Source organism: Rhopalosiphum padi, chromosome 2, assembly GCF_020882245.1.
Source record: "Rhopalosiphum padi isolate XX-2018 chromosome 2, ASM2088224v1, whole genome shotgun sequence".
Classification (NCBI taxonomy): Eukaryota; Metazoa; Arthropoda; class Insecta; order Hemiptera; family Aphididae; genus Rhopalosiphum; species Rhopalosiphum padi.
In genome coordinates this window covers 70,166,811-70,187,609 of record NC_083598.1, presented here as the reverse complement: position 1 = coordinate 70,187,609, position 20,799 = coordinate 70,166,811, and the positions used below count along the sequence as shown (strand labels likewise).

General features: G+C 29.3%; 1 protein-coding gene across 1 annotated transcript in view; it reads left to right on the top strand.

Annotated features, from left to right (window-relative positions):
• Window positions 1-20,799, top strand: part of LOC132922840 (protein Wnt-5b-like) — a 65,046-nt gene that overhangs the window by 42,353 nt on the left and 1,894 nt on the right. The window contains exons 4-6 of the mRNA XM_060986562.1: window positions 4,296-4,407; window positions 5,901-6,003; window positions 19,972-20,139. Coding sequence (XP_060842545.1) covers window positions 4,296-4,407; window positions 5,901-6,003; window positions 19,972-20,139 — 383 coding nt within the window. The remainder of the gene's footprint in view (window positions 1-4,295; window positions 4,408-5,900; window positions 6,004-19,971; window positions 20,140-20,799) is intronic.

Sequence of the window (20,799 nt, the reverse complement as noted above, 5' to 3'; positions counted from 1 at the left end):
TTATTACTTTTATTATAATGTAAAGCACGTATGTATATATTCAGAAGTTATAACACCTACCTTCCTACTTACTTATTATACATTTATTTTGTTATGTTTGTAAAAAAGACAAAAAAAGAATTCGTTCGATTAACCGAAAAATTGTTGTCCACGAAAATGTGTAAAGCGATAACGCAGACAGGAGGTCGTAAAAAAACATTTTTCAACGTAGGTAAGAAACACTTTATAGTTGTGTTTTTTTCACTGTTCCCGTTTCTGAAAATATAAATAACCGCTAACCAGGTAAATATTTCCAAACAGATAGCCAAAAAACTACTTTACGCAACGCGTAAGAATATTTTTTGCCCATCACGTGGAACTGGTTTGAGTTTTCGGTGGAAGTGCAATAAAAAATTTATTAAAAATAGAAAAAACATTTTTAATGATTAATCTGCAGCTTGTTCTTATCAATTGTACATTATTTATTCGAATGTAATACTTATTATATTTTATTATATGTATATTACGAAACAATAAATAATGCATTTACAAACTAAGTAGTAAAAAATACAGGCGCTACAAATATATCATTAATATCAGCCAATGGTACTTACTGGTGGTGTTTTTGGCTAGCTGACTTAAGTACAATATAATATGAAGATGCGATTGTATTTTAACACAAAATGATTATATAAAATATTATAATGGAAGTTTATATAGGTATAAATAAATATGTAGTTCCAACTCACTATATATAGTATTTATTTTTATTTGTTTGAGGGCAGATGAAATATATGAATATCGGGGCATTCCCTTTAGTGTTTTTTTTTTTCGTTGTTTAAAGTTACTGGCCTATTTCTTTCTTTTAAAAGCCTGAATTAAATGAATTACGTAAAAATCTCAAATTTCAATAATGTATAATGTATACGTAAGTATACCAACAATCTAAATAATAATTAAGTAATATAATATTATAAAATATGATGTAATAAAATTGTATATCAAATTTAGACTAAGTAAAATATTATTAAATATGGGTCTTGTGTATAAGTTCATATGCCTTTGAGCGGTTTTGATTAATTAAATCATAAAAAAATGTTTAAAGTATAAAAATGTAAAAATATATATTATATTATAATATCTTCTATATATGGTCTCAATTATGCTTCTTGTATAGGTATTACAATAAATTATGTTTGAACAAGTTTATTATTTACTTATACATATAACAGACATTTATAATATAGTAACCTAACATAGGAGGAGTACTCTTATTATTGTTCATAATTTCCTATATTTTATTGTAATACTATTTATCATACTTATATTATAAATATGCAAAAAATTTGTTATTAAAATAGTATAAAAATGGATTAACTTTTTACTAATGTTTTTAGATTTTGAGCGGAATAATAAATGTATCGACTAAACAATATTTTTTTTTGTATGTGTACACGTTTAGTAGGTATTTATTATCGACTTGGTAGTTTTTGATAGCAAATTCGGAGGTAACAATTTAAAATTCCTAATACTTTATAAAATAATCGTGAAAACTAATAGAAAATATTGGGAATTTTTATATTCACGGCTAGTTTTCTAAAAAATCGATTTTCTTATTTTGTTGTGATTCAAAAACGAGCAATCCTATGGACACCTACTTGAAATTATCGTTGTTGTAAAAATTACATTAACATTTATAAAATGGTCAATGTTTAAGGCTTGTAAATTGTATACAAGAATCCTTATAAGTAATTCATTCTAAAAACAAATAATCTAAAAATATGACATTTTTACTATTTTTATTGTTATCATTTTTAAACTTTTTTTTACTTTTTTGAATGATAGTAAAGATTATATCAATATCATACACTTTTAACTTCATATTTTGTAGCAGAGTTTTTTTATACATTGAAATTCTTAACAAAAAAAAGATCTGCTTTGAAATAGGAAATTATTGTTATAATATACAATAATATGCACCCTTATGAACAAATTCTAATAGTCTATATACTGTCACAGTCATAGCAGCCGGACATATACAATCGCAATGCTCGCTTCCCGCTCAAATCACCACATTTGAGCGGTCTTTATATGTGTTCAGTATTCATATATATATATATATATATATATACATAAATCATATACGTATACGAGAACTACGGCCGATAGCCAATTGTACCAACATATATATTAATAATTAATATTATACATAAAGATTATTATTGTTACCGCTTTGTGATATGCATATATGTACCTATATATACCCACCACATCGTATAGTTTATAGTTTAATACTTACAATATGATATAATATAATGTTGTTATTATTATTATTATTATTGAGTCATGGATTTATAGCGGTCTGGAAGCTGTTAAAATAAATATAGGTTCTCTCGGAGCACACATAATATTAAAATTCCTACGGTGTGTACCGTGACTGCGAGAGGCCATTGTTTTCACCGCGTACCTATAATATTATACGCACGACCGATCTATTGCTTCTTAATGGGGACACCGGCTAATGTATAGTACTTATAGGATAACTGGTAGTGGCGGCGGTAACCCTCGTAATTACAATATAATTTTCGGGCGGGTTGTCTAAAACCAATTAAACGGACAGGTCCCATCGCGGCCACGGCATTTACACCCATTGGCATTATATTATATACATGCGTGTAGGTGATTTTTATTTCGGTAATTTTTAATATAATATAATAATATATACCTGCATTGTTGGCGTTGCGACGCGCGACGTAGCGGACTTACCGCGACCTCCTGCTTCAGTTATTTTGTACGTACTACAGGTGAAAAGCTGACGTATCGGCTTGATTAGCTTCCGGAATAATATATTTATATATAATAATATTATACTAATCAGCTCTTACTTACCCCACAACGATTAACCGCGTGGTATAGATGGACGTTAACATATTATCTCAACTATTTCGAGTAATAATAATAAGCATAAAAAAAAAACAGAAACATATTATAAGTAGGTACAATCCATTTATTTTGTAAAATTAGTCTATATATATTATAGGTAGGTACAAAATGCCACGATAATTTTTAAATTTTTTTAACCTAATATAAACACGGTAATTATGAAGTTGGGACGTTGGGAGTACAGGCTGCGTTGGAATAGAGAACTACGTATATGTAATATTATGAACATACCTAATATAAATTCTAAATCGAAATTATAGTTGTCAATAAGTCATATATTATTATAGCCATAGCTTGGTCAAGTGTTACATAGACGGGACTAGGAACTTGTACTTAATAATTATTATAGCCATATATAAAATATTTGGGTTCGTACCGATTAATTATCGACTATCGTCATCCATAATTTCGTATCTATAACGTTCAATGAGAATACTACTTATGAGTGCTGCGTGAAAACGATTAACAATATTTATTAACCGTTTATAATATATTATGTGTACGACGTATACTTACTCACACACACACACATATACATATGTAATCTGGTATTCTCGATAGATTTTTTTCTTTATATACAATTCCTACGATAGAATACAAATTACAGCCCAACAATTCACAACGTTGGGGGAAATTCTAGTATCATTAAATTACAAATAATTTGTACGTTAACTATCTCTGGTATTTAGAAACATAATATATTATGCGTTAGTTTATTTTTATTTTTTTCGTGTAATTATTGACTGCAGTTTTGATTAGTTATTTTACTTTTACTTATTATACTATTTTATGAAATATGTAACTAAATCCATAACTCATAAGTGATTTAAATACAAGTAAACCAAGATACATTAGAGTTTAACCATTTAACTTACAAATTTGAAAATGTTAGATATATACATTATATATAATTTTTAACCATGAAATACTGCTGAGTTTAAAAAATGTTAAGATATTTATAAATAATATATTTCAAAATATTAAATAATTATTTATGACATTGAAATGTTAAACCGGACTTGAAATTATTGGATAAAGAAAAAAAAATAATTTGATTTTTATAGAAAAAAATTGTGAATTGCTATTGATTTCAAATATTAAAGATGGATATGTTTAACTTGAAGATAGAAAAATATAATAGAATATATTTCAGAAAATATTACATACACACGTAATTAAAATGTATATTATTACGTCGTATTATTAGTGTATTAATACAGTTATGCATGGATATCAGTTTAAAATAAAAAATGAGAAACAGGATACTAATGGATACTTAGTGATTTGAACGCTAGTGTATCAAGTTCAATATTATAGTAATATAAAATATAAAATTATGTTTGTTAATAATATTTGTTATTTGTTGTATTTAGGTTCACTAAAGTGTTTTTGGACGTTAAAGAAAAGGAGAAACGGTCGAAAAAGGGCTCTCCTGAACAAGGTCGAAATTTAATGAACCTGCACAACAATGAGGCTGGCAGACGGGTGAGAAAAGCTAATTTTGTAATATAATTAGTAATACATTGCATATATATGTATACTATCATTAAACGAAGTGGGCAGGAATATCGCTCGCGTACCTATCTATATTATTGCATATTATAATGATTTATTATTTCCTAAGTATACAGTCATATGTGTAGTGGGTAGGGCCCCGTAAAATTGCTACCACACTAAATATACATGCCATGCGGTAATTTTCAAAAAGATCCCGCGGTAGCTGGATAGCACGGCAAGCTATTATTACGCGTGCGGTGCATATTATGTCTAATCATTTTTAACCAATTTGTCTTTTTAATATCGGTACTTTCCATACGTGTTTAGTGTTTATGGACGAAATCTGTGGTCATTGGCTTGTATATACGTACGGATGAGGTCATGCTCGAAGTGGATTCGAGTAAAATAACATAACATATAATATATAAAATATTTGTAATCAAAACTTAAAAACGGGTTAGGTTTTCATGTCACTGAGACTGAGCACATATTATAATCAAACTATGCTAGTTAATTTTTTTTTTTGATAAATAATTTTAGTTTGTATATTATACATACAAAACGTAATTATTTATAAATTTATTCGAAAATATAATTTAATATTATATAAAACACGCGATGTTGGAGCTGTCCCGTAGTGTATCTATGAATGGGTTTTCAGATAATTATATTCGCTTAATTGCACAGCTATGTATAGGTATATGACATGTGTATACCATAGAATATAATTTGTATGTCTATCAAACAAAAAGTAATTCGCTTTTTCGCGTTTTTTATTAGAATGATATTTCTTGTTTGTACATTTTAATAATCTTAGCTCAACAATTTAAAAAAAGGATGATGTATCGATGCTTAATTGTCATTGGGGTTTTTTTTTCTATTAATTTATTTAATTTATTCTATCGAAGACAATTTGACAAGCATGCATATAAGATAATTTGTTATTGTGCGTACATATTATATAGTTAAATGATATTTCATCGAATGTTTAACGTTGTAGTGATTATAGTGAAATTATGTACCTACATAATTTTCATAATATACATTTTGACGTCATTTAAGTGCATATATTTGATTACTACCACTTATTAAATACATCCTGTTTGATTCTAAGTTAAATAATACACTATATTTTGTATAAACTAACATTTTTGGATCAATCAAGATATTTTTTTTTATTATAATTAAAATATAATTGAATATTATAGCAATGTAGACGATTTAATTGAATACTGATAGTAAACAACTTATCATTTATTTAGTCTCGTAAATAATTGTATTTTAGCATTCAAAATTAAAATAATAACGCAAACGTTGTGAATACTAAATATTAATGGACAAAAATGAAAACAGATTTCGCAAAATACTAAAATTGAATAGCAAATATGCTTTAGTCCAGAAGATTCGTGTTATCAATGTTTATTTCCAGGTGCTTATTTTTGTTTGTTATTAATGTTTGTTACGTAAACTTTGTTGTGTAGGCTGTGCTCAAGAAGTCCAGAGTTACGTGCAAATGCCACGGCGTTTCCGGTTCATGTAGTTTGATTACGTGTTGGCAGCAATTACCATCTATTCGCGAATTGGGTGAGTACCTGTCCAGCTGTTGGCCGGATGAGTTTATATTATATAATTTGTTATACACTAATTATGCCTTAAATAAAAACCACAAATTATTACATGGCGGAAATTAGGAATTTGGTCGACGACAACGCCGATTTTATCGACAGAAACGGGTCCCATGTTTACTATATAGCTCATAGTTGTAGTATCATGCATTATACCTATTATTATTATTAGTAGTAGTAGTAGTAGTAGCAGTAGCAGTAGTGCAGTAGTGGTAGTAGTAACAGTAGTAGGTAATAATAAAACGGGAACACAAAACGTCGTCATTTGGTTCAGACTGCAGATCACAATTATTATTATTATTATAAAGGTAAAAGGATCAACATGATGACTGATGATATATTGATGCCTAATATATAAAATAATTATACGCATCCGTTCTCGGCCACACGCATGACTTCCAACAATAATGGAATTTGAACTGTTTTTTATGTGTTATTTCTGTTTAATTAAGTATAATAATACATAGTGTAATATACATATAGGTTACATACGAGTACTTATCTTCATGTATACCTTTAATATACTTAATATTTAAATGTATAAAGTGATACGGATAGAGTACCTACGCCTATATAGGATATAATATATCCTTTAATATTTTTATAGTGTTGTGTTTCGGGAACCTGTTTAACACCAACTCCACCAGCATCTCCACCACTATCATCGCCACTTTATAATATAATATGGTATAATATACGACAATAGTATTATATATTATAGTTGTATATCATATATATATATGTATATATTATTATAATATGGGAAAGTATAATATATTATTCTTAAGTGTATTGGCTAATACTAATTAGTATAATAATATTATTATTATGGTGGGAACAAATATATCGGCGGCAGCCAGCGTGTGGTGGGCGCGTGTCTTGTAGAGTGGTACGATGGCGGGTGGAGAGGCGGCAATTAATAAAATCCATTAGGTCGCCAAGTAGACAATTAATCACCAGTATTGTGCGTAGGTACGACATTCCAAGAGACTCATCTCAGTGCTCCCCACTGCCGCGAGACACCAGGCGTATAGTTTGCCGTTTTTTCTCCTCTTAACATGTAAATCCGTATATTTATGTGACGTTTTGATTTAAAGGTCTTCCGTCCTTGGACGGCATTGGAGTGGTTTTATTATTTTTATTATTATTATTATTCACGAGCTACGAGAATTATTACGCGCGACCCGCCGAATGCCGAATCGACTGCTGCTGCTGCAGGCGGCGGAGATACAAATATAGCATCGGACGTGGTACCTATCAGCGATTTCCGATGTTCCATTAGTCTCGACGACGTATAATATTATATAGTGAGTCATATCTAACCCAACTTAGGCGGGAGATGCGTGGAGGCCGTTCGCAACGAAATAATTTGTGACCGAGACGCGTATTATACGTAGTATCGTAAATATTGTAAATATAAATATATAATACATTTTAATAATATTATAATATTATATATCACGCGCAATGTCGAAAGTGAATCCGAGTATCGTGCAAATAACCGGTACAGCCGACGTGCCTTACATAGTATTGTGTATTTAATAATAATTTATAAGATGTGTATTGTATGTTATGTGAATGTATAACTGACGACACCGGAAATTATTTGATGGGGCGGTATTTATACTAGTCCGGAGTCCCTCTAATGTGATTTTTATCAGAACGGGTTCGGCACGTGTTAAATTATTACTGTCGAACGCGCCACGTGAGAAATGCGTATTTGTAATGAGCATTTCGCGGCGGCAAAACGATAATAATTTTATACATTTTGAATTTTACCCAAAAAACTATTATAATAATATGTTATCATTGATGCATCTAGAGATGTTAGGGGTGTTAAAATTATACAACTATTAAGTTCTGACCCTCCAAGTTCAGGCATATTAGGTAAGCATGAATATTAGGTCTAAATTGTTTTTTTTTTGTTTTTTAAGAATAATTTAATATTGTCCGGTGGAAGCCACAAAAGAATACAGCACTTTCAAAAATGTTTTATTTATTTTTTCGTAGGGTTTTGGTTTATTTTTTTTTCAATATTTGACATCATTTTGCTGATTGTTCACGATTTTTTACGACTATAATCCATAATCATATTCGCTATCATACACAGGGTTAGTTCTTATATTATTATTTAATGAAAGTTACATGTAAAAAACTTATAGTGGCAAGCGGAAGTAGGGTTTTTGTTTGGTTATGTAAGACAAAAGATAATGTTTCTTGTCAAAAATCTATTTTGGCCTAGTTCCTCATTATGAAATCTATATCTGTTTTGTAGGATGTAAATTATGAATTAAAATGTAGTAAGGTTTCCTAGTTTTTAGTTGGTATACTTTGGTAAGTATAGAAATCCACATTTTTTTTTGTGGCGGGGGGGGGAGGATTGAGGCTTCGACAACTGTAGTCATTAGCCTGTGGTACTGTAGAGGAGGGTTCTGTAGGTTTTTTTTTATGAATTTTTTATTAGTCCTAAATGTGTCTGATGTAGGCAGATTTAATTTTACATCCAAAGAAGTTTTACAAAAAGTCAAGAAAATTTGGTTTTAATTTTATAATGTTTTACAAAAATTGAAATAGGTATTTTTAAATTTTTGATTTGATTAAGATAGTAGATGTTTTTAAAATGATTACTGGTAATTGTTTCCGTGATGTTTTTTTGTACATAAATACACCATTATGATATTTCGGCATATAAATATTTTTAAATTCTTAATTCTAGAAGATTTATAATTTGATGAATTGATTTAATTAGTTTAGATTGGTTTAGCGATTAAACCTTTATTTTTTTTCAAATACATTGAAATCGAGATGAAATTTTTGCTCATTAGAATTAATGACTTTTTAAACTAGTTGCTTTTTGATAATTTTAATTGGAATGACCCTGCGGATTACTACATCATTATTTTTATTGTGCTATTTGTGACTATTTGTTATTAATTATAATGAATAAATAATTATCATTGTATAATTAATGTACTTATATATTCATTTCTGAAGGATATAGCTGCTTTCTTAAAGTTGGGGTAGGCGATTTACGATTTTCAATAGAACAGAACTACCTAATTGATCTTAATGATGTAAAATAAATATAATAAAAAAAAAATTGGATAATGTATTATATTATATTATAATAAAAAATGTAACGGGGCGAAAAATGATTGCGCACACACACATACATTGCTACTTGCTAGAATAGTAATATACGTACACTCATTTATAGAAATCATTTAGAGAATATTATATAGCTAATAAAAACATTGTAATATTTTTTCTTTATAAAGTATAATTTTTAATATTATATTATAATGTACTTGTATAGGTAGATCGTAGATATATTATATTCGTTATACGCAATTAAAATTGTATTCAAATAATAATTATTAAATTATAGATTTTTATAGTGATATTACCACTGTTTAATTTATAATATATAATCGATACAATAATAATAAAATAAAACATCCAGAAATATTTTTTAATATTTTAGAACTCGGGGGTGTTATAATCCACCTGGAGTTCTTCCAAGAACCTCCTTTAATTACCCGAATGATATGTATAGTTAATAATATTGTGTATACTCATTACACGCATATACCAGTGGGGTATAATTCGTATTATGTATATGACGTTGACTATTCAGTATGCACGGACGCCGGCAAGATTGGAGTTTGTGGTATTACTGTATTGGGTACTATACGATTATAATACCTATTGTATCGAAACTAAAACAAGAAAAACAAATTAACGTACATTATCGAGAAAGAGAATATATTATAATTGTTGTTTTATTGTTTTTATTCACTTCGATAATTTAAAGAAAAATGGTTACGGGATCTTATAAAAAAAAAATAATAAAAATATGCGTGTACCGCGTAAATAACACTGCATTCATACAATGATTACAGTTTTTCATCGACACGGTTAATCGTATATTATAATATAATTGATAAAAAGAATACAATTTCAAGTGAACATTATACACATTTATACCCTAGTCTGATGTATAGTGTGTTGAGTTTTATTTATTGTTATTGTTATTGGGCACTTAACGTGCGTATGATATTGACGCATTATATTGTTGTTCGAAAGTTGAAATCATATACAACTTAAGTATTTACGTTTAATAATTTATACGAATGTCTTACATAGTTCCATAGATCAGATAAATTGTTGTTAAATGGGCGTTTAGGACCACTCTATTATGCAGTCTATAATATTATATCTTAAGAGGAACGTCCACACATCAACGATATATTGGTATTATATGTATTACGGTATTAAAAGAAACCATTCGACCTAAATCCTTGATTCTCAATCGATATTGTTCCCGAGTGACTCCTCGACATCCTATAATAATCATTCGATACAGTTTTACGAATTCAAATGCATAAATATTGTATGCATCGTATATACGAACACAATAGGTAGGTACCTATAACTGCATAGTTCAACTGCCTATATAGTGTTGTTGTTTTGTGTTTTTTTTTTTAATATCAACCGTATAATTGTATGCAACAGTCCGTTACAGTTCGTGAAATTTCGCCACGGGCATTTCCTCTTTCACGTATACATTATATATGTACATACCTACATACAGTGCTTTGTGACGGGATCAAAAACGAACAAACATAATGACGTAGGACTGGATAAGGGTGTCGAAGTGTCCGGAAGAAACAATTGTTTAGTCGATTCAATATGCGTAATCACTGTGCTTTTGTTACATAAAAAACTGCGGGTTTTATATTATGCATAATATTATAATATATGCGTGTGTGTGTACACTCGTCCTTTAAACGCGTATATATGGGCATAAAACAACTAATAACAACTATTACCGCCTATACCGGTGACCGCTGAGATTAAGAATATATTATTATTTATTAGGTATATATATACTTTTTGTTGACGACTGATTCAAAGTAAATTTTTAATTTTCTAACCAAACTCACGCCTTTGCATGATTATTTATACAGTTTTCTGTTAGCTTATAGCTCAATAAGCTATAGCCTGATGTCCGCCTTCCGCTGTCCATGACTTTAGACTAAACGTGGATGAAATATGTAAATTTAATTTTATATGGTGTGGTTTGGGGCCGATTGTTAAATGTTCCTTATAAATATGCTTGCATTAAGTATACTTTCGAAGTAATCAAATAGATACCCCATGTATTCATATGAAACATATGTTATAATTAATAAAATATTAAAAATTAAAATAGTGACCTAGTACCTAATTAAAATTTCTAAAGTTTACAAGTCTTAAGTATTTGAAACGGTGGTAGGTATCCCTGAATATGGCGTGTAGTTACCAAAATATTCTATATATGTTACACTACATACAAGCAAAAAATCTTTTAGAAACGACTAGATATGTCGAGGACGATAGATATTATAGATAGCAATCGAGTCGGACAGCAGCCGCAGTGTCGATCGACTTTTATTTATAGTATAGTGTATACGATTGGAAGCATCTTCGTACTATATAACTTTAAACGCATACAATGTAACAGTATTGTACAGGTGTATAAAATAGTAGGTTTAGTCTTCGGAAGCAGAAACTATATACAAACATCACTGAGAATTATCAATTTATTTAAGTGTATATACAATACACTTGTGGTATTAATAATATATTTGCAGTATATACACGTGATTACGTGAATATAAAATATTATATATATATATATATGCATACGGGCATTATACGTATACCTATATACATAAATCGCGACCGACTAGACGGTACGCGAACATTGTTGTTCCGATCATGATCGTCTACTTATACACACAAAGACACTTTTCACGGGTTTTTAGAATTTATATTATTATATTATATACCTACACATTGGAACGCGGTAGCTGTCGAAGACAATTTGTACCTATTAAACGGGCTCCGCAGACGCTCGTGCGTCTTGCGTACAACGTGGTCGCTGGTCAGTACCTATATAGTTTTATACCGAGGCGGCCCAGCTAGCTATTCAAGTATATATTATTATTATTAAATATACATAGGTTACTACATTCCACACCTGCTGCATAGATCCGTTCGTATATACAATATCACTTTGGTATCCCAAATCGATACACGATGGTAATATATATCTATCTATACACGCTGCCGCGCTGGTCTGGTTTTTTACTTTTATTTTTTATTACTCTTTTTAATTTAATTTATTACACAAACCGCCGCGATGATGGCGGCGGTAGTTTCTAGTTTCGCAACATCGCCTTTGATCGTCCGAAAAGCGGCGAGCGCGTTTGGTTATACATAACCCATATATAATATACGGTGTAACTGATGATACATAAAAGCCGGTCGTGAATATTTGTCTTATTCAAAGTTCACGATATATGTATATAAACAACTCGAACATGTATAATACGGTGTATATATATATATATATATATATAATACCTCGCATTATTGTAAACATGGAATTTCAGTTATACCACCGCCGAATTTACTATTAATGTGTATTATAATAATATGTATGGTATTATATATGTACGTTTTAAGATGTATATAAACTGTCTTCGACGCATGTTTGTGTATTTTACACGAGTTTCGTCCAAATACAATTTTAATGTACTCTCGTAAGTAGGATTTATTTCATAGACATAACGTAACGCGTGTGTATTATAGGTATATCGTATATACGTACATCTATGTATATATATAGCCTTATTATATCGACGAATATAATATCACCTGAAGCGATATTATAAGAAGCAATGGATTGCATCGTATATCACGAAGTTATATTATTATTGTTTGCCCCGAGCTGTAAAATGTCGTGTGTCTATATGCGTTTTGACTACTGAACACGAACATATCATAATATATATATTAAAATAATCAATACTGGACAATATGAATGAGGGAATATAATAGACACATATATAATGAAGTAATAATAGATAGATACGTCATAAAAATATAAAAGCCAAAATTATTTAAAATTGTATTAGTGTTAAGATGTGTATGAATTATCAATTAATATTTTAATCTATATTAAACACGTAATTATTAGTACCTACATGGCTACATTACACATCATTGCATCACATTAACTGCAGTGTACTGCTATAAGTGCGACAAAATTAATGTATATATATATATATACGAGTATATTGTTGTTTTTAATTTTATTTAATATTTTTTTAACAAAATAATTTATTACAAGAGAGTCTCTGTGAAAAAGTAATATTTCAAGATTTAAAAAAGTTGGTAAGTAGATACCTACCTACCTATCTTAATAATAAACCTGACAATTGTATAAATTGGAAATGAATAATGTGTTGTTTGTATTAATTTGATTTTTAGCTATAGGTTTTAAAGGCGGGCTATTCAATACGATAAATATTGTAGGTGGGTATAGGTAGTAGGTACCTATTGGATAATTGTACGAGTATAGGTAGTATAGGCACCGACCGCTATCATTATTATATAAGACAAAACTGGATTTCTGGTACGATAATGAATATATGAATACATGCACAATATGAATATATAATAGTATTGACGAATAATATGTGTGATGTTAGGAGTAGCTCTAGGGCGAAGAAGACGTGATTTTCGTAAGTTTTAAATTGTTTGCATTTTAATAATAGTAACAGCTATATCCAACTATATGCGGTTTCACGGTTGTAAACAGCGTTTACTCAAACACTTGTAACAATAAGAGTATAATATTTTAATGTGTATAATGTATACTACACATCATTTTAAAATTACTTTTTAGTGTATTTTATATGAGTGTGTAAAGTTTTAGAACGAAATTGTTTACATAAAGTCGACTGGTTTGAACCGAAAAACGACGTGGGTGTCCGCGAGGTTCTTTACACTTGCTTTAAAATCTATGCTCTGTTAATAATAGCTGAGAAAAAAGTTCATTTTCTGTAATCTATCTCTGTCTAATTAAAAAAATGCATTTCTCGCGGGTGTTTTTCGTATTAAAAATATTTGAAGTAGAAGTGTATAATATGTAGGTACATAGTAAGTTGTAACTTAGGTTAGATGCATATTTGAATATTTAATGTAGGTATATTATAATATACTGAAATCGTATACTAAACGGTTTAGAATTAGGACTATTCCAATTTTTTAAATTGGGAAATAATCATAGTTTTGCCTTGTTTATTTTTATGCATTAAATTAAACTTAGAAATGTTTTTAATTGATTGGATCATATAGAGTTTAATATATTATACTATATGTATATTATATAGTTGGTACTGATATAGTATATATTTGAATGTGACATAATTGTAATTAAAATCTTTATTTAATGAAAGTAAAATTAGAAAAATTCTTACAACAATAAAAATATATTCATTTTTTACGATTTGCATATCTGAAAACTCAATATATAATATTTTAAATATAAATTTAAAGCATACTGTACTTTAAATTATTATTATTATTTTAAAAAGATGTTTTTCCGTCCCTCTAAATTAAACACAATAATTTCATCTAGGTGATCTGAAAAATTAAATAAATTTCAAACGTTCTCACGCCTTCTGTACCTATTATTTATACAAAATGTGTCTTAACCTGAAGTCATTTTGAAGAAGTAAGACAAAAATAAATCAATTTTTAGTCTTCCTCTAATCATTTGATCAATAATTTTAATTATACCTATTTATCACATTTTTAATGAATATTTGAATACCACTGAGTACAGGTGTCATGAAAAAATACACGGTGACCGCCACCCTAATAAGCCATAATGCAGATTATAATGATTGTGATAAAAATTCCAAGCATAGTGTTCTGCACTCAAAAATCAAAGATGTAATTAATAGGGTGTTAGAGAGGCCTAAGTTCCCTAAATAACTTATCGGTTACATGACATAAAAATATGTAGGTACCATTAAAAAAAAACATTTCCCCGTTTTCATTAAAATAATCTAGGCTCCTACAAAAGTTTAAGCCTATTTGTGACTATACGTATAAAATTATGCGTGCAACATAAAAGCTATCGACTTATTCAGTAGGTATTCTATTAAATTGTGAACAATGAGTGATTTTTTTGAACAGTAAACACTCATTATTTCGAAAAGCATAAACGTTTTTGAAAATATATCTTTTACATTTTTTATTGTAATTGTGATATTGATTATTAGGGTTTTGCTTTGTTGAACGAAAACATACTCATTTTCAATTACTTATTTTAAAAGAGAATATTTTTCTGAGAATTTTTGTACATAAAAATCGAATATTAAAAGAGTAGTTTATAAGATAATTATAACTTATAAGTATTTAATGGTAGGTATTTAATGGGTATTTACTGTTTATACGAGAAGAGTTGTGAATCAACAGTTTGTGAGATACCTTTGTGTATATAAATTTACTACTACTTCAGCGAATTTAAATACCATCAAGACAAAATTAAGGCAATTGGATTTTAGAAAAAATGGTTCCTTATAATAGGGAAAATTATAGAAATTAAATTGATATTAAAACAAAGTTTATAGACATTTGGGTCCCTCGTTTCACTTCAATCTGCTCCATGTCACAGGATACAGATGTTGATTATTAGGATATTAGTATCAAAAACTATGATTTCATCAGTTATCACATTCGAAAAAAAGTTTTTTATTAGTTAAAGTTGAATCTAATTTTTGCTAATATATCGTTAATATTAGTTAGTTAGTATTATAAGTTATAACACTATAAAGCAGATGCAATCAAGTAGGTACCTAAGTAAAAAAAAAAGTAATTCTATTATACTGTTAAAAAACATATTTTGTAAATCTACATCTATAATAGCCACTATAATAATTAATATGGAATAATTGAAATTAAAAAACGTCTAAGGACATAAATTAATTTTGGAGTCGTCGTAATATCACGCAAATAAACGCGTAAAGCCGAAAAAATAAAATAAATTGTGATTTTTAAATTGGTTATATTAGAGAAAAATATCTTGAGATTTGAATATACTACATTATCTTCGCTATACCCAACTGTGTGGTGAAATATTTAATGTCGTACACGTTCAGAATATAGGAATCGATACAATATTTTAGACAGGAAATTATTTTCTGTGCCAAAAATAGTGTTTTTTATTTTATTATCTAGTAAAAATTAAAAAACTACAATCAAGCCATTGTATTACATTTGGCCGTCACTATGGGGCACGTACACAGAAAAAATTGTAGTAGTGGAGGAAGGGATGAGGAACTTATAACTCGAATTCTTTTTCTTCATTTGGCCCTTAATACTCTTTAAGAGTTTTCACCGCCATCACTAACACACATTAGTTATTAGAAATTACAAATTAAAATATTATTATTATTATGATTATTATTATTATTTATTATATAAATGAATATTTTTTTTTTCGTATTTTAATCCCTCTCTAGTATATCGTTTGTCTCAATAATTAATATGTGGATGTTTGAGCTCCATTTACGAGAACAATATTTACGTCTGGACTTGCATTTGAGGAGGACACTTAGGGTGCGAGGGTTAACGAGCGCACACCAAACAAGTGTCGCTCGAAGCAGAGACAATATATAACACTATAATACAATACTTAATATGAGACAGACGAACTTAGTATATACAATGGTCGAGCGAATGGCGTGAGGTGATACTCATACATATATAAATACGTAATAGTATTTTATATAGGGTGATTCACCAAACATGCTCACCCCTATTTTATAATTTAATAATGAATTTATTCAAATATTGATTTTTGAAAATTTTAAATAATGGTTTTTTAAAGACCACATTTTCAAATTCTTGAAATTGAATGTACCTACTACTTAAAGAGTGTTGTGTGGCAATACAAGTTTCTGTTTTTATAAATTATATTTTTATAATTTTTATATAAATATTATAAATATTTAAAAATTAATTCAAATTACTATAGATCTTCCAAACTCATTATTCTGGATCCACTTTGTGTACAAAGTTCATTAACTAAAAACCTACTCGTTCGAATTTTTGTTTTGATACGTCAACATTTTCAGAGAAATTATCCAATAAATAATTTACTGTATTCATTGGTTGTCATTTGAAAAACAGAAATTTTTATCTTCACTAGACACTCTTTAAGTAAAATAAATTATCTCGAGAGTCTTATAAAATTCCAAAACACTGATTTTGAATAACTGAATTGTAAAAAAAGGGGGTGGGTATGCTTGGTGAACCACCCTGTATATGTATATTGTATATATATACACGCGTATATACAAACAGTGAATGATGTATGAGCTGTGTCGTCGACGTAGGTCTGAAGTGTAGTACCTATGTATGTATATATAATATGAGGTACCTCTATAGATGTAGTAAAATATAGATAGAGTGAGAGAGTGAAAGAGGTGTTATAATGATGACGATTACGTCCAAGTGGCGAACAAACTCTTGTGTCGCCGCCATCGGGATAATATAATATATAACGTCATATTATTATTATATACTACTACTACACTACTATTATAGATATATCGCGTACACGATGTATCATATTAGGTATACACTATACACATTACACATAGATATGTGTACCTATATGTATCATTATAATGGGGTTCACGCGAGTCGTTGCCCTTTTATTCTTAGTAATTTAGCTTAGATATTTGCCTACACAATATACCATACATATAGAACATGCGTATTATATTATATTCGATGTGATTCTTTCAACATCAAACGCTGATTATTTCTATAAGTACCTATAAATTCCTATCAGTATATTAGAAATATTCTTCTCGGAAAATGTATGATATACGCTTTTCTAGCATTTTATATTGACCTAAGTACTTTTTTCACTCTTATGTTTGTTGCGACGAACCCACCATAACAGTATTTTTTTTTCAAATAACAACGAAAACACATATTAGTTTTTAATAATGTTGATGTGACAAGTATCAAATTATCCAATATAGGTGGTTTGGATGAGTGGACATTTTCTGGACTCGGTGGTTCACCGGATTACTTTTATATAGTCTCATCTAAACTTTAAGTGCTATTTAATAAAAACAATAAAATCTACCTATTCATTATTTCTTTCGATATCTGAACTATTATACACAAACACATGAATACAATCATATTGGTATAGGAACCTATGCGTGCTGTAGCCGTATAGGTACCAAAGCGCTGGTTGTCATTTCTTAATCAAAAGTTGATAGAGTAGAGGGACTTGCCTTTAAACATATAACATTAAGACTTAGGTAGAGCATGAATGAAATAAGCGCAATACAAAACGATGGGCTGTCTCGACGTATTCAGTTCGCGTTCACCGTATATGCATATCGCCCCGTATATCAATGTGAGATGCAATACCCTGCAGGCATTCCAAGGTCAAAATTTTGAGATGAAAATTGTACCTCTATTTGTATAATAATACACTGTATAAAGGATGGCCTATGCACTATATATCATCAATATGCAGTGATATTATCGCACCTATACGAGTTTACGACAATATAATGGGTTTTAAAAATAATTTTCGTCTGTCATCTTCATACCGCATATTATATCCTTATTGCTGGTATATTAGGTAAACCAATTTGCACCTATATACAGTAGGTACATGTAATATATCATGTACGTATTCAGTATTGGTGCTTATATTATACATACCAGCATACCTACCATATATAGTTAATACATTATATATACATAGCTGATAGGTATTATGTATGTATATAATAATATTATCATATAATAACGGTCCGCGCAGATTGTGTACGGCGGCGGGCGCCTATATAATATAATTTTTTTTATGGACGGACGTTTTAGTCGTTATTTTAACACCCGGCTATTGGACATATTTCTTTTTCGTTTTATGGACCAATAATAGTATTCGTGTGTGTTCGTATATTATATAATATTGTACGTAGCATATAATATTATTATACCTAGTAATATACCGACCGCCGCCGACGCCAGTATATTACACACATTATATTATATAGCTAGGTATGTATATCGTATACATAGGTAGGCAATAGGTATTATATTATATAGTACTTTAGTACATAAATAAGACGGCGTGTGACACCACTGCCGCCCGGTCGCTATATATTCTAATCCGATTAGGTACCTATACGTTTCTCGCCCGCGCCTTATTGGATCCTTAACGCACGCTGCACCGACCTCGGTCGACGAATAATAATAGAAAAAAAAAAATAAAAAATAAAAAAAAATTGCTGGATGAACCAATGTTTTTGACTTGTATCACGTGTCCGCGAGACATTATTTGTCGCTGTTGTTCTTTCGTTGTGGTACAGCAACTAAGAGTATACCGTACACTCATCAGTTGTAGTATAGGTCCCCTTTACATGTACCACTGGCTACTACCAGCGTGATTTAAAGTTTGTTACCAAATGAGTGAAAATGTGTAACACCGCAATGCATTAATATGTGAATTATATGACTCTTACATCCGGTTCCGTAACGCGACATTTTTGTGTATTTATATCTACTTATCGATAATTTTTGGGAAGTATTTAACTTTTTTTAACATTTTATGTAACGTCTATATTATCCTTATTTTGTTCCCCTTTTTGAATTAATTTTGGTGAACTCACTATAAACAGTTTTGATTTTAAATATAATTGTAACCTCCTACCTATATGGCTATATATATTTATGATTTAGCCATTTGGGAAGTATCCATTTTACAACCAAAAGTATGATACTTTTCTAAAATGTTGACACACAAAAAATCGAATATTCTAGAACGATGATTAGTTTTTTTTTATTTACAAAGATTGAACAACGTTTACTGTATATAAACGAAGTAGTGAGTCACAAATCTCGTGGGGTGGATACATGCGTAGAATGCTTTTTAAAAATAATCAGTCTATGTAATTGTTAAAATAATTGATCTGTTTACATATTTACGTATGCATGTATATTGTGTTATATAATATTATAGACGTGACGATAACGGTGCACTTTGTTACAGGCGAACATTTAAAAGAAAAATACGAAGGCGCCATCGAGGTAAGGGTTACCAGGCGAGGACGGTTGCAGATCAGGGATCCTAGGTTCAGTCTACCGACGGCAAGCGATCTCGTCTATATAGACGACTCGCCAAACTACTGCATCAGAAACATTACCGCTGGTTCTATAGGTAATAATTAGTCATAGGAAATTCTGAAATATGAATACATTATTTAGCTTTTTAGTAATTTTTTAAAAACTATTTGGTCAAAAAAGAGATTGGTCACAAAAATGTAATTTAAAAATTAAAATGTCTAATATTTTTCCAGCATTATGTATTTATGTGTTTTCTATGCATTAGGGTTAGGTATAGCCGTATAGGGTCTACAGCTCTTCTCGCGACTGATGACAATCTTAAATTTCTATCATTTCTGTGTATTTAATATTGACTTATGATTTTTCTGTATTAAAGGTTCGAATAAAATTTATATGAATAGAAGTGATATAAATGATATAATTAAACAAAAAGAAAAAAATTATAAAACAAATAAATGCAACATTACACTATTTCAATATCTAAATCAGACATACATTTCTTTTTATTGCATATTTCGTAATTTCTTGGACAAAACAATTTTTCTGCAATATGCATGCATATTTGTATATTGTATGTGTTTTTGAGCTATAAGGTTTAAACCTAATAATTACATAATATTATAATAATTAGTCGTACTAGTTGTAGGTATATAGGTAGGTATAGCGTAATTTAGCTGGATCACTGGTGTTATTTATTATTTTTTTTATAATTTTATCATTATAGTTTACTAATTTATACAGCAATCGAGTACAA